The sequence below is a fragment of the Brassica napus genome, chromosome C1 (genome assembly GCF_020379485.1).
Source record: "Brassica napus cultivar Da-Ae chromosome C1, Da-Ae, whole genome shotgun sequence".
Lineage (NCBI taxonomy): Eukaryota > Viridiplantae > Streptophyta > Magnoliopsida > Brassicales > Brassicaceae > Brassica > Brassica napus.
This window is the reverse complement of record NC_063444.1, coordinates 18,035,146-18,052,248: the sequence shown is the minus strand read 5'-3', so window position 1 is coordinate 18,052,248 and position 17,103 is coordinate 18,035,146. Positions and strand designations below refer to the sequence as shown.

The following is a 17,103-nucleotide window of genomic DNA, read 5'->3' as shown; positions in this document are numbered from 1 at the left end:
TCGTATACATACCCTTTTAGTTCATCTGACTCTAAAGCTCAAAAGTACCAATGAAAGTAGAAGAAACTGAGAAGAGGATAATGTGACATCTGAGTTGAGGTTGGTCTCTTCTTCTACATGTCTCTGTGTTTTTAGAAGTTTTAGATATTCTTTCCATGTAACTTATGTCATTCTAACATGTAATACACTTATTTAATTGATCATTTATTAAATAATATTATTCCTATCCACTCTTTTTATAATTTTTTTAATTAACAGTCTCTAACATTTAATCTCAAACTATTCAATTTCATACATTTTGACTCTTTTGAAATAAAACTATAAACATCAATAAAATTGAGTATACTTTTATTACGAAATGATATTTTGTTACTACAATAATTCGTTTGTGTGATGTTATTAGTTGAGTTTACTGCTAACATACCAATTATTACTAATACTTTATGAACAAAACTTAGGGTCACCCCAAAGGTGAACCTTTAAATTAACTTTTCCTCTTATTACCAATCAAATTGCCACATGGATTAATAATAAAATACATTATTTTTAAAAAAAAAAATCAAAAATAAGTGAAAAAAATAACGACGCTCATTTTAATAACCCTAACGCCACTAACTAAGCCCTAAATATTAAATTTTAAACCCTAAACCTTAAATCTAAACCCTAAAACCTAAATTCAAAACCCAAACTCTAAACCCTAAACTCAAACCCTATATCTTAAACCTAAATCCCAAACCCTAAACCCAAACCGTAAACTCTAAACCCAAACCCTAGACCTTAAACCCAAACCTAGATCCTAAACCCAAACCTAGACTCTAAACCCAAATCTTAAACCTGAAAGAAACAATATCAACATTAACCCAAACCTTTATGATATAAGATTTGGGTTCAGGGTTTACGATTTGAGTTTAGGGTGTAGGGATTACGTTTGGATATATGGTTTGAGTTTAGAGTCTATGGCTTGGGTTTAGGATATAGGGTTTGGGTTTAGGGTTTACGGTTTGGGTTTAGGGTTTAGGATTTGGGTTTAGGGTTTAGGATTTAGGATTTGGTTTTAGGATTTGGGTTTAGGATTTGGGTTTAGAGTTTAGGGTTTAGTGTTTAGGGTATAGATTTAAAATTTAGGGTTTAGTTAGTGGCGTTAGCATCATTAAAATTGGCGTTATTATTTTTTTCAATTATCTCAAATTTTTTTAAATAAAATTAATTTATTTTATTATTAATCTAAGTGACATTTTGATTGATAATAAGAGCAGAAGTGAATTTAAAGGTTCACCTTAGGGGTGAACCCAAGTCTTGTTCATACTTTATCGCTTTGGGTAAACAGAAAACATTCGTATTTCTGAGTTCGTAGTGCAATTTTTTTGAGTTAGTAGAGCAATATTTTCATGTTCTGTTCGAAACCTAAAACTAATATGTATTACATAATATATTATATAATACTGTATATATCAGTTAAATCATATTTTAAAATCATTTTAACTGTAGAAAAATTAATACTATTTTTTTGAAAATGGCCAAAGAATAAAAAAATGGTAAAACAATGTAATTTTTTTTCTAAACAATAGATTTACATTAAAAAATATATCAGTCACGTAAAATATATTCAAATTATATATTGTATTCTAAAGGTCAATTTGAAATTTTTTGGTGAAACAAATATAATTGTAACAACTCAAAATATATAATCCGCGCGAAGCGCGGAGAAAAACTCTAGTAAGAAATAAAATCAAAAAATAAGATTCATGCTACAAGTTTATGGAATTATAACATCGATCAATATTAGGGGTATAACGGTCCAAACAAAATTCACCAATATCAAAGAATACCCAAAATGTGTATTTGCCTAAATATCCAATAAAGCTAATGTAGAGAGTGCAAATACTCAATATTATATATAAGTAATATAATAAATTAGAGATATCAAACTGGGTATTGGACTGCGGGTCTGGCCCGTTAGGGGTTGGTTAGGGGTGGGTTTGGGCCTAGGAATTCATTACCCGCAAAATTTTGGGCCTTGCGGGACTGTACGGTACCGGGTTTAAAGCGGGATGACCCACCTCAACCGCGGGACGGCCCACATCAACCGCATCTCGACGATTCGCTGTCTTCACCTGAAAAAAAAAAAAAAAAGAAAGAGTGAAACACGATGGAGCTCGACAATGACCGTGGGAAGAAATGGAGGCTCCAACAATGGCCGTTTGATGTCCGACGTGCGACAGTGCTTCTGGTGACCACATCATGTTCGAGTTCCAGCAGAAGAGCTTCCTTTTCTTTCCACCACCGAAGCCTCTCTTTGTCTTCGCAGAACCACCGGAGCTTCTTATCTTCTCGATCAACCACCAGAGATTCTCTTCTTCCTTGATAAGTTTCACAGGCTTCCAACTTCAAACTAATTGGCAATTAGTGGATTGGCCTAAGTCCCTTATATATTACTCAAGTCCCTTTCATATTTCCGATGTGGAATCATCTCTCCAATACCCTCCCTCGAGATAATGGTGCGTATAACCATTAATCTCGCAGAATCCATCATACCTCCTCCGAAATTATGCTTTATTTTCTAGTGATCTCGGTGGAACTGAGTCTTCTATGGGCCATCAGCTAATGGGATGATCGGGACACTGTCCGGGCCAAAATTAATGGGTCAGGGTATTGGGCCCGTTCTGATACCATGATAAGTTTCTTAGGCTTCCAACTTCAAACCAATTGGCAATTAGTGGATTGGCCCAAGTCCCTTTCATATTTCCGATGTGGGATCTTCTCTCCAATATTCCTCGAGCCTCCACTGGAGCTTCTCTGCTTCATCAAGCCACCACCAGAGATTCTCTTCTTCATCGATCTACCACCGCATGTCGTAGCTATTCTTCTTCATCGAGCCACTACCTTCTCCTCGTCACCGACCAAAAGGTATATATTTTCTTCCTCTCATGAACTCTAGACTTTATATATTTTGATTACTATTTCTGCATGTGTACTTAGTAAATAATAAACTGATGCAACGGATCCAAGTCCAGAACCCCCTGAAGCAAAAATAAACTGATGGTTAAAAAAAAACTGAGAGGTTAAAAAAAAAAAAAACTGAGAGGAAATCTGTTGAGAGGCTTGTCGCAGTGATTGATACAAACTCTTCGAGAGAATTCCATATTGAAAAGGTTTTGCCAGTACATTCCTGAGTTAAATAGAACTTTGTTGCTACATGTGTTCATAATTATCTTTTGGATATTACAGGGGCAAGGTCCATGTCTCAAAGATATTCCCAGCGGTATGTTCATGACGTTTTGAATCTTGTTGAATCCCTGCAAACCAAAACATATATCCTAGAAACATTTGAACTTCCTTTACTGGTTTCGTTTTGTTCATCTAATTTGCAATTGAAATGAAATATATATCTTAAATGTTTCTCTGTAGTTGCTTACAAGGTAACGAGGAAGACGTCTGATGAAAATTTAAAGTTACTGCACACAATTCTAAATTGTCAATCACATGCATACTCTTGTGGATTTTGATCAGTAGTTTGGACTCAAGTTCTGCAGCTCTTATGTTAGCCTCAAATCTACTAATCATGTTTATGTATGACTCATTCTTAATGTTTGAACAGGCTGCTCAGATCAAGACAAACATATTGGGCTTCTCAGGCTTTGTTTGGCATGGAAATGATGAGGCGCGCAACGTCACACATTATTTGCGTATACATTTTGATTTGTATATAATGGTGTCTTTGGTACAATGTGGGATTTCTTGTGTTTTGCTTTATTACATTGGTATTTTGGTTAAGATAACATGAAAGAGATTTTCCTATTATCAAGTCAGCAACAAGACTAAGCTATATGTAGTTACAGCCTTGTCAACTAATCTATATATGCATATAACAATGATGCATATCAGCTGAAAGACTAATCTCCATAGCTACACGTACACGTATTGTTTTTTCATGGTATTGTGCTTGATAATTAAATCGTGCTAGACACGTATACGTACACGCATTGTGCTTCATAATTAAATTGCCAAATACTTGTGTTGTGTCTTCATGGTATTCCTATAAGATTAGAAATAGACTTTGCTATGATCAAGTCATTCTTGTTTGGTGTTTGTTCCTGCAGAAACTCATTCTTGTTTATGTTTGTTCGTGCAGGAAGAAGTACACAGTGTAATATCTAATATCCCGCGGACGGCCCGCGAAAGCCTGCAAAGAATGTAGTACGGGATTGGGCAGCTATTTTCAGGACCGCATCCCGCGCGGGACAGGCCCGCCGTTTGCCGCCCAAGACAAACCCGCAGCGGTCCGGGAAGTGAGAGCCCAATTGACATCTCTATAATAAATGTTGGTTTTCCTGTTTACAAAGAATACAGTCTGAGACCAAGACAAATATAATCTCCGGGTTCCAATCCGACAACAATCCTCCGGGTTTAAGATAACAACTAAAAATCACCTCCGGATTAAGAAAAGAAGCTTAGCTATATTTTGTAATATATTTTTATTATTTTTCGTGTAGCATATATAAACTCGTTTCATATATTGGAAGTTCTATACACTGGCTATATTTGACATGCATGTAAGTGTTTTTATATCCACTTATTTGGTCATTTATGTTTACAATGAGTTAAGAACATATATGAATGCATTAAGAAAGCATATTATTTATCATCATCAGAAGTAACACCCTAGGATTTTATTTTACATAAAGCTTCAACTTGAAGTACTTGTTGATACTTAACAGACACAAACACTTGGTAGTGATCTAAAGCTTATTCTAAGTGAAAACCATTACGACAAGCTTAAGGATATGTGTTGGTCTGCACTTTTCCGTAATCAGAAATAACAACTATAAATACTTTTATACAAACTCACCCTCCATCTTCAACATTATTTTAGTTTCCCCCGCTTATTTACGATATTCCCTTATAAGAACCCCTCCATAGAGTTGGACGGCCTCGTCGCAGCTAATAGGCCGTCCTTTCGCAGTCTCAAATCTGTTTGCATGGCCCATATGAGGATGGACACCACCGAAGTATTGAATATGTTCCGTGGGGGGAGAAACAACCGGTTCCTTTGTGGTTGACTCCTTTGAATACTGATAAATGACTCGGCGGCAACTAGTAGTATTAGTTCCCTCTTTTACGGTATAAACTTTTGGACCACCATATTCATAAGGTTTTTGGTTAAAACGAGGAGCAGACTCATCTCTAGGAACATATAGTACTGGAGGGCTTATTTTATGGGACCTACCGTACACCTTATCGACCATTTCAAAGGCCCTTTGAGCCATCCTTGTATTCCTATCCTTTTGAGCCATTGCCATTTTAATATGAAAGAGATGAAAGGTGTTTTGTTTCTATGTTTTATCTTAGTTTCTTTGGATTCAGTTTGATTTGGGAAAGAAAGCTAACCACCTTTATATAGAATTAAAAAGCTTCTCCGTTACTAAAGGAACTTAACATAATCTTTAACAAGAGCTTTCGATTACTTTTTAGTGAAATATATTTGTAGGTATTATCCGCTTGAATTTGCATTAGAACACTCATTTTCTATGGTGTTATGTTATCCAACGTATAGTAGACGTGTAAGCTCTGATATATTCAAAAGAAAATAATTTATCTATACGTGTAGCCAACACATACCTGTACATGGAATCGAATATAACCAAATTGTATTAGGCATTATTCCTCTCTATTATTTTTATCAAAGGCATTATTCCTCTAACAGTGGACATCTCCTTCAAAGGTCCGGTTTGTCGGTCTGCTCGTTCTTATATATTAGATAAGTCTTCTAAAAAAGCAATGTTAAATTAAAAATTAAGATATATACATATAGTTGTTACCCATAAAATTCACTATATGAATTTATGTGTAGTAGATTGATTACTTTTAATTTTAATTTGACCTTCATTCTGTTAATTGATAATTTTAATTCATATTGTTAAACACACCCATGTGTTTAGTTGAATGAAATCAAAATCTGAGAAATATAGAAGAATGCTATAGAGTGAAATATAGAAAAATGTTACTTCTAAAATAAAGTAACTCTATTATAAAGTTTGATTTTCTCTAATAGTATTATATAGTGAAATATAGAAGAATGTTATTTTTACTGTATTTTAAAGTAAAAGAATATAACATTCTTCTATATTCTACTTTATAATAAAATAATTCTATTATAGAATAAAACCATTTGAACAAAAATTACTTTATTTTAAAAAAAATTATAGAAAAAATTGATTGGCATTGTAGATGTTCTTAGGACATTTTAACCGACTATTATATACTTTAAATTACTTCGGGATGTTTTCGAGGATTAGAAATAATTATTTAAACGATTAGCCATGTATTCTTATCATGACACCTCCCAACAATATCTATTTAACATTCCTCTATATTATATTTTATAATAGAGTAACTCTATTTTAGAGTAATATCATTATAAGAAAAAATTGTTTATTTTAGACGAAACTATAGATGAAAAAATAAAATGGCATTGTAGATGTTTCAGAGTATTTTTAACCGCAAAAGTTATTATATATGTTTTCATGGATTAGAAATCATTATTTAAACAAATTAGCCATGTATTCTTATCATGAGACCTCCCAGCAAAATTTATTTCCCATCAGAGAACCTCTGCGACACAAAAGTCTACGCATCGTAGCATCTCCCAAAGATCAGTAGATCACACATTAAACAACTAGTGCGGGAGATGTAGGCTAGCTACTATCTCAAAATATAGGGATAATTACTAAAGTAGCCAAGAACAATTCGTGAAGCTTGTTATAAAACTCTCACTCGTTTTATTAGATTTGGAAACTATCTCAAAACTAAACACAAGCTTATTAATCTTTCTTATAGATTCATCACACATAATGATCTACTTATATAGGAACTAGAAATCCTTCTCTATCCTACTACATATTGATATAGAAAATTCCTTCATCCTAATCCTAATTATATTAGTTATCCAAATACCTTTATGAATAACTTATTACACAAGTAATGTTGAAGCTTATTCAAACAAGTACAACTTCACAGAGACGTTATTGTGGTAAATCCAAGCGGCTATCCCCACATCACCAATAGTAAATACAAAAGAGCACACGGCTGCATGGTCGAGTTTGAATGACGTGCCTGTGAAATATCTGATTCATGGCTTGGTTAACTAGATGTCCCAACTAGTACTGGAGCACACCCGTTTAGTTCGTATCATCATTGGCTTGTTCATCCTTTACCTAAGCATAATCTTTTTCTTCATAACACACTCTGCTACAGCACACTACGCTTATGCGCTGCTCGATACTCTATATATATATATTTATTCATGGAGGGTTTTGAAATATTTTTCTTGGGACTATAAAAGATCGATATTTATATATGTGATTTCATTTTAGTGGGCTATCTTCATGAATAAGAAATCCAAAATGTATTTTTTTCACTATTACCATGTGGGAATTAAATAATGAACTAAGAATTTGTTTTCCCCTTTGCCACACATTTAAAGATTACTTAAATATGAATCTATCCTCTCAACCTTTATCTGTGCTAAAGTTTATGGATTCAAATATATAATGATTTAGGATTCTAAATGAAGATTGGTATATATCTTGTGTGAAAATATATTATACCAAGTTGAAACTTCTTCATACACCTTTAATTAACAGGAAACTGATTAATCCTAGATATTAATCGTAGTAAAGAAGAAAGGTTGTGGAATAATAGTAGCGTTGAATAGAGTTTGTAGATATAGGGGAATAATATATAGTAGAGTTGAATAATGGGATGCTAAAAGAGAACAAATAATTGAGAATAAAATTGGATACCAGATCCTAACCGACCTTTCTCTTTTTTCTTTTTTTTCCTTGCAGTGTTGTTTTAGCAAACCATAAAGCTCATGATTCCCTATCCCTTCTCTCCCACGCTTTCTGAAGATTTTTTTCTACATCTAGGTGATACATGACACCCTATATATATTTCTGAAATTGATAAACAATAAAAAAACAAAAATAATAAGAGTATGATTAATAGGGTTTCTTAGGGTGGGGATCTTAGCGGAATATAAAAAATCGTCTCTTAAGTTTTAACTAAAAAAACTAAGAACCGGCTCTTAGATACAGTTAAGAGTCGGTTCTTAGCTTTTTTAGTTAAAAGTTAAGAAACAGTTTCTTATATTCTGCTAAGAGCATGTTTATTGCAGATCTCTTAGGTTGGGTCTCTTAGCGTAATATAAAATACAGTCTCTTAGTCTTTAACTAAAAAGCTAAGAGACGTCTCTTATATCTCTTATTTAAGAGACGTCTCTTAGTTTTTTTAGTTAAAAACTAAGAAACCGTATCTTATATTATGCTAAAAGACTCAACCTAAGAGACATTCAATAAACATGCTTTAAGAACATCACCTTAAGAATCCCCATTAATCATGCTCGAACATGCACATCAATAAAAAACATGCACGAGAACACTTTTTTTTTTGGAACAATGCATGAGAACATGATAGTGGAAATTTATGACAAAGTAATTACCAAGAAAATAAATAAAATTATGATATTTGTATGTTAAATGTGACCTCCACGTATACAACTTTACGCTCTGGGCTCTCTCTCTACAAAAGCCACCGAGTTTGTTACTATCTAACCAAAGACAGCAAACTCAACACATTCTTCATCTCTCTTCCTTCATCATCTCTTTCTACTACACACCATGGGATTTTCTCGAAAGGAAAAGCTCAACACAAACACTTCTACTCCAAACCCTAATCTCTCTTGTTCTGCCAATACCCATAATAGTTCATACGTCTACCACGGTCCACAAGTCCGTACCGTTAGAGAGTGCATAACATCTTCTACAAACGCAACTTTTTTGGTCTATCAATATCCAAATAATTCAGTCCTTATAAAACAAGCGGTTTTGCCCGCAACCGCAACTATAGAGTCAGCTCAAAGTTTCCGTCACTCGTCTCTTGCTTAAACCATAATCAAACCGAAGGCGATAAATAAGATCGTTGTTAAGGGATGAAGTTAGAATTATGGGAAAAGTTGTCGGAGTTGTGTTGCAAACTTTGTTTATTAAATATGGTGTGAGTGAGTGAGTGCAGACCGGCTCAAACTTACTCTCTTTGAGAGTTAGGTTGTAATATAATGTTACAACTTAAATTTGTGTGCGTGTCTGTTTATAGCATGTTAAAAATACATATATGTAACCTGGTCTTTTTTTTTTTTAATGTAACATAGTCTTATGTATTAGTTTCTATTTTCTGTAAATTTCTGGTTGGAACCACCACAAAGACAAATAATTTTAAACAAATATGTTTTGAGGTATATAAATTTTGGCTATTAGTAAACATAATTATATTTTTTTTAAGTTTTTAACTAGCCAATACGATATAGAAATTTTATCAAAATACCACAAGAATTCCATCTTTCAAAAATTCCACATAGTTAATTACCTAAAAATTAGGTGTTTTGCCTGCACATGCGGACATGATCGTTTTACTAATAATTAGTAATATATGTATTATGATTTAAACATCATGATAACTTATTCTTTATATTCTTAATCATTTTCGTTCTCTTCGATTTTTATTTCGATCTAATTCTTCTTAACACAAAGGAAAGCTATAAAACTATGAGACGATAAGAGCATAATTACATATCAAATATTCCACATAATAAAGTAAAGTAAGAATGTGAACTTTTGGTCTCTCTGAATCTACTTTGTATTTTTCAACCATAAACATGAATTAACTTACCAGAAAAACATTAAAACACGGAAAATCCAAATAAGAACAAAATAAATAAAAAATTAAATAAAAACTAAAGTTCGATGATAATTTTGAAGAATTTTTTTTTTTAACGAATTGAGATAATGACAATATTTCATTGGTTTACTTGATCAATATATACATTGACTTATCTTAATATTTCATAAGTTAAATTTTAATAAAAGAAACAACAGATAATTATAGTTTTATTATTAAAGTTAATTTATGGTTAATTATTTAATGATAAATCTAGTTATTCATTAAAAATATATTTACTTTTATCTGTTTTAGAAACTAAACCATTAAAGACATGTTCATAACATGATTACATAGGCAATTCTCTAAATTTAATATCAAAACATATTTTTCTTATAGATTAAACTGTAATAAAACATACACGTAAAATAACTAATGAAGTAATTCGGAATACCTAATTAATAATTCCAAATTCCATGTAACAAAACTGATTTGCTCCTAGTATTTCAGACTCAAAGAAAGAAGAAAAACGTAGAAATCCAACTATAAAAAACAAATATCAAAAGTACATAAATATAGATATCAAAAACTATAATCGAGACAACTTGGAATGAATGAGAAAATTGAAACAATAGAGTTAAAAACATCTTACATCATATGAAAATAAGAATTGGTCCTAACTTTTTAAAATAATTATAATTGTAATTCCAATTAGAAAGTTTGAAATAGTTATTTTATTTAAATTAATAAGTTAATTATTTAAGCTAAAAACTAATAAAAATCTTGTGAAAGTTAAAATAATTATAATCATAATTCCAATTAGAAATTTCGAAATATTTATATTATTTAAATTAATAAATTAATTAGAAATTAAAATATTTATATTATTTAAATTAATAAATTAATTAGAAATCAAAATATTTAGGGCAATTCTCTTAAATAGACATTTTTTAAGTTTTGGTCACAAAAATAGACCTCAAAAACTAAAATGACCAAAATAGCATTTTTTATTTTGAAAATTTTAACTTTTTTTTATTTTTAAACCCTAAACCCTAAAACCCACCCCCTTAACTCTAAACCTAATGTCTAGATTAATTAACCTTAGGGGTAAGTGTATATTTACTTCTTTTGATAAAATATTTAAGTCTATTTTGGTCATTTTTATTTTTAAGGTTTATATTTGTGACAAAAACTTTTTTAGGTCTATCCTAGGGAATTTTTCAAATATTTATATTATTTAAATTAATAAACTGATGATTTAATCTAAAAACTAATAAGAATATGACAAATAAGCAAACTTAGCTAAAATCATGGAAAATGTGACAAATCAGCAAAACCACTTCATAAATAATAGTATAGATATTATCCTTAGGAATACACTTAAAGCCCATGATTTCTTTCAACCATGATATTTTAATGAGAATCAATATATTATTCAAATCTTTGTTTAAGTTGGTCCAAGTGTTGATATGGGAGAAACTGTAGCGTATTAGACCAGAAGCTAAAGTGATAGCAAACGGTGAGCCGAGAATTGCTCAATTTTTTTTGGCTCAAAGACAACATTTCATTTCACCAATTCTTGGTACAAAGCTTATGACCACACGAGATTTTTACCACATATGCAATGAAATAGTTTAGTTATACCCTGATTCACTAGTTGGAGCCAACGCAACCTATCATCCTTCATTGTATTTTTCAACCACGGTGGGATGAAATCACTCCACGACCCGAAGCAATCCACCCCTTCAACCACCTCAAATTCGACCTCATGGTACAACAATGTTTACTAACACAACAGGAACTAAGAACAACACCCGAACCAATTAAACACTATCAAAATGACCCTAAAGCTTGGCTTCAAAGTACATGGTCACTTAGCTTCTTCACCATAGGTGCACTGTCGAGGGAGTATCGTCCTGCTGGTCTTTAATCAATGTGACCCTCAGCCTAAAACGGATAAAAGATCCGAATGAAAGTCGGGCTTCAGCTTCGAAAAACGCGGGTCGATGAACCTAATACGAGCTTTCAAAGAAGCAGTGTAATCTCTTGTTGTGTACTTTGTCCATGTGAGTCGTGATTCGTGTGGTCTTTGAGAACCGGCACTTGTACCTAGAGATCATTATCTGTCAGCTCACCGTCAAAACCCTTCTCCGCTTATCTCACCGTCGCGATGGATCGTAGATCCGAGGTAGAGAAGACGTCTCCCGAAGCCACCCGCTATCGCTGAACCAGAGTCACTATAGATCTTGAAGGGGGGGGGGGGGGGAATCAGATCTGGTTTCTCCGTTAGCCCTAAAAGCCGACTCCCTTCCACACCACCGTCTCTTTGGTCTCGCCGCAACTCCAGAACTTACCGGATCTCACCACCGTATGTATCAAGTATGAAACTTAAGGTAGATTTGTCGAGCCAGAGCATCGAGCATCTCGACCAGCATGAAGAAAGAGGGAAGGGAGGAAAAGAAAAAGAGAGAAGGGAAATGGAGGAGGTCTCCGGCGCCGAAATAAACTGGGCCGAAGTTAGGGTTTTCCTGTTAGAGAGAAGCGAGAGCTTTTGTTTTAGAGAGGTGTTTTTATCTTTCAACCCCCCTAGAATTGCTCAATTGAGTGGTGTTGGAATTGAACCTTTGATTAAAATTTACAAAAAAAAGTGGAGTCAAAGAAGCTTCCATGAAAAAGGAGAAGGAGAAGGAGAAAAAAAGTCAAAGAATACTTGGGTCGTGTAATTAGGAGTTACAACAAGAATAATTAGAGTCACAGTTTAGTTAAAAGCTAACTAAGTCAAGTTAGAGTGACTAAGAGTTGGTAATAGCTATTAGGAGTGTTAGTGGTTAAAAGAAAGTTTGCTTGTAAGCCACGTATCTAGAAGTAAGGTGTAAGTGGGAGTTGTTAAGGAACAGAAAACCACCTTGTAATTATTGACTGGTGTCCCAAAGGACCAGGAACCCACCCTGGGTTTACATTGAAGAATCTAAGAGGGTGAGCATTGATGGTGACAACCTTGAGGATGGAGAGTTTTTTTCATTTGCTTGATGTGTGACAGAGTTTCTAAGCTAGATGGGCTTGGTTTTGTTAGGGATTACTATCTGAATCTAGCGCCAATGCAGTTTATATATCCTCAAGATCTTTCCTAGTTCAGTTACTAATCATAGCAGCAACTTCATAGTAACGGATGCTTTGGAGAACTACATAATATAGGCCTCTTGCTAGTTCAGATCAAACATTTTACTGATACCGAGACTGGTGGATGTAATCAGTTTTCTAAATACGGATAAATAAACAACTAAAAATTTCAATACAAGAAATAAAGGTGATCATGATGACAATGTATCTCTTAAGGTATTGCCATGGAGCCGAGTATTTCAAAAGTTAGGAGATGGACTTAGAAAAGCTGAGCACTTACACACGGGTATTACAAGTACTGCATCATGATCTGTGCACCCATCAAACTACACTCGACTCACTTCTGTTGAGGACCTGGCTTACTTGATGTGTCATCATCTTGACTACAAGGCCCTCTTCATCCACATCGAGTGTACACTGCAGTCGTTGCTATTGTCTATGAGTGATTCCATCATCACTCTCCTCATGATCACTTTGCATCATTTCGTGACGCACTTCGATATATGTACCATGAACAACTTCTTGTTCTGGCTCCAGAATTATGCTTCTTGATCTATGTGAAGATCAACTCTGACACAATCGCATCCTTCTTCTGATGTTTCTTCCTTGATCTAGTCACACTTGGCTAAAAATACCTTTTCAACCCTCTTGGGTTCAGTGAACGCCTTGTTCATCCTTTCCGACATGTTTCTTCTCTTCTGGCGAGCTAAACAGTCCACATTTTTGTTTCCAACCTTTCCACAGAACAAACAGCGCATCCAATTTCGTTTCTTGTTTTTGTGGTGTTATATGAATTACTCAAACGAGAAGCTTGGCAAGTACAGTGGGTCGCCTAGATCTACCTTGAAGTGTGACTGGAGCATCAACAATAGCTACAACGTCGAGGACGATAATCAAGAGGGAGTCTAGCATAACTTTATCCAAACTATTTTTGAAATCTCTGTTCTTGCATATCTTCTTATAAATAATGAATAATGATTTGTGAAGTTGAGGTACTCTCCTTCCCAAGCATGTGTTGTGTTTTCGTTATTTACAAGTTGGCTTTTGAATTTTTAATACATAAGACTATTACGTTTTCCATTGTGATCTACACCTTTTAATATTACTCTCAGTTTCCGTCTTTTCTTTTGCTGTCGATGACTGAATGAATAAAAAAGCGAGTGGACCATTAACTTGGATTCACTCTCAAGCACAACGTTTTATGTTACGTTGATGAGTAAGTAAATGCAAGAAAGTTGCGAGTAAAAAAATTCATTTTTTCCTTATATGCTTCAAATAAAGCTTTCATCTCTGCTTCAAAATTTATTTGCATGCTAGAGAGATTTATCGGAATGTTTAGGTTGCCGCAGGCAATTGAACATGTGTGGATCATCCGAAGCATTTGGTCCATTAGAAGAAACTTCTGGCTTATCCAATGATATATCGGTGTTACAACATCTTACCATAACCGGTTTTCAATGCTATATCTGAATGCTTCAAATTACCAGTTTCGCTACTATATAACCGGTTTTAATTAGTTTGTTTAGAAATCGACCCCTAATATATCGAATTGCACACCTGATTCACATTACCAGTTTCAGAGCTATATATCTGGTTATTAACAATATACATGCTTTGTGATTAGTTTTAATTCTAAATTTTCCCCTATTTTTACTCAAACATATCAAATTTTACACATGCTTCTCATTCCCGGTTTCGTAGATATATAACTGGTTTTTACACTGTATTTTATTCTTTACTGGTTTCGGTAACATGAATTTATTATCCGGATAATCGTCGTCTTCGTAACCGGATATATAAAGGACCTTCCACTGGTTTTGGGTAACAGGAATTGTATTCTCCAAAAATAGTCTCCGTGACTAGCTCAGCCGCACATGCTTCACTCAAACATAGGTGAGGAGATCATTCACTAAGAGAAAATAAAATTAAAATTGTTTTGTAACCAATTAGAATTTGATACTAGTAAATTAATATGGGACAAGACAAACACTGATAAACTAATTTGCAAACATTTGTAGAAATCTTAGCCGGCGGACGACATTAATGTCCCCGGATACACAAGCACACACAAGGAAGCAGGTAGAACCATAAACCATAGGAATAAAAAGATTTAAAGGAAACTACAAGACGACATTATCGCCACCGGACGTTATCAGATCTAAGAGAGCTTTCTTGGGAAGAAGAGAGAAGCTAAAGAAAATATTGGACAGGGAGGAAAAGTTAGCACTCTAGTTTAATTGCATGTAAAAGAAAATTTTGCGTAGAATAGTTTTCTTTAAGTTGTGTATAGTAGCTCAGTCTTGTGTCATTATTAGACTCTAGTATAGCGACAAGTATCTAAGTTGACAATGTAAAGCTAAATATTAACACTTAAGGTCACATTTCTTCTTTTTATTTACATGGTGGGTCACTTTCCACTACACACACTTTATCAACTAGCTCCTTTGTTTTTCGTTTGCTCCCAACCCCATCCCAACTAACTCGTTACCCAATTGGCGGACTTTTCTCCCCAACCACACATTTCCTCACATTGTCAACGGCTGAGATTAATTATGGGAAAAGCAGATCTGGACAAGACATTTATCTGGCTTGAACCAGAACCGTTCGATGAGCTAGCTAATATCTGGACGGCTCAGATTAACTTCACCTCTATCTCTCTTCTTTCTCCCACTTGTGCTTTTTTTGGTTGGGTTTGTTGTTCATCAGCATCCAAAAAAAATTGTGCTAATTAACTTTTGAACCAGAAACACGAAATCCCCCACTGATTATCACTCTAAAAATTGCGGTTAGTTAACAAAACTTTGATTAACTTTTTGTTTTACTACAAATTAACTTATTTGAAGTTCCTAACTTGTTTTGTAGGTATGTTCCATGGCGGACCACGTCATGGTTATCGCCGGCGAATGGAAGATGTCCGACGACGGCAGTTGGACATTTTCTATCGACAAACATCACATGTCAAAGATCGTATCTCTCGCTCCCACAACGACATTGCTTGACCTGCAAAGAAATGTGCTGACGGAGTATTTCCCCAACACTAAAGCTCTCCCCTCCGCCTCTCTGAGTTATTGACCGCCAAACACTAAAGAACTCGCTACCGGAATCTCAACTCCCCTGGTCATGCTGACACACGATGGGTCTATATTGTATTTCTACCACCATTTTGAATCACACAAGGGAATGAATCTGTTTGTTACTTTCAAAGTACACCCCGAGCCAACTAATGTGAGCCAAGTAGCTGACAACCTTTTCCCCTTCACCACCCCAAACCAACCAATCCAAAAAAACCATAACCTTTTCAACCGTTTTACTAGCCCCCGCCCTCCTTTGTCTTGTCCTTCCCCACCATCTACAGGCGCCTCTAAAATTCATGGTTTCTCACTTTTCCCTGACGATGATGTCCTCGAAGATATCCCTACCAAGCCCGCCAGCACACCAGCCCCACCAAAGATCTCTCGCTTCTCACTTATCCACGAAACTGTTTCATGTGGCGACGAGATGCTAGAAGAGATGTTCAAAGAAGACCCATATAACATTCTTGACAGCTGTAAGACCGAAGAAGAGGAAGACGAGAACGTTTTAGAGAGTGAACTGCCTCCTGACTTTGAAGATGTCCAACCTCATGGCTATGATCATGACTTCTGGGACCCTTTGATTGACAAAGACCTTGGCGGTTCTGATGTAGCTGAAGTGATGGCTGGCATCCATGTACCGAAAACTGCTCCACACATCATTCAGGGGACCAGCGCTTCCAATTGGAAGTCTGAACCAAAAAAAAGCAGCGTTCACAGTTTTCCACATGTACTACCCAATCCTTTGTACACGGGGACAACTTTGAACATTCCATCTAGAGGCCCACCCGTACAGCATTCCTCCGCGTCCAGGTGTACAAACACCACACCGTCGACGTACACCTGTACACCAGGCTCAAGCTGTGCGACAGGCGTACAACACAAGCATCCATCTGTACAACCACCTTCTACGTCCAGATGTACGCCACCCCCATTGTCCACTAATTCCCCCCAGCGTCCCCCCATCCCCCCTCCGGTGCGCGATACTAGGCCACTCTCAGAGATCAGTGACGAGGAATTTGACACCCCCCACTCTTCGATGACCTTTCATACGAAGCCGAAGACGTGCCTGACTTGAATCTCAACGACAGTGATGAGGAATCATTTGTTGGAAAACTCTATGCAACCAAGCAGGACTATCAAATTGGCCTTGCTATCTACGCAATCAAGCAGCAATTTCATTTTAGGCAATCCCGCA

The 17,103-nt window shown here is 35.0% G+C and overlaps 1 protein-coding gene across 1 annotated transcript; it reads right to left on the bottom strand.

The window, feature by feature from the left end:
* Window positions 1–4,618: 4,618 nt before the first annotated feature.
* Window positions 4,619–5,387, bottom strand: LOC106394543. The gene has a single exon (XM_013835110.3). The coding sequence runs from the start codon at window positions 5,298–5,300 to the stop codon at window positions 4,884–4,886; it is 417 nt and encodes a 138-aa protein (XP_013690564.1). The 5' UTR covers window positions 5,301–5,387; the 3' UTR covers window positions 4,619–4,883.
* Between the last annotated feature and the right edge of the window lie 11,716 nt (window positions 5,388–17,103).

Bases quoted from the DNA above. Each gene is read 5' to 3' on its own strand.
- LOC106394543 (XM_013835110.3), bottom strand. From the start codon at position 5,300: ATGGCAATGGCTCAAAAGGATAGGAATACAAGGATGGCTCAAAGGGCC.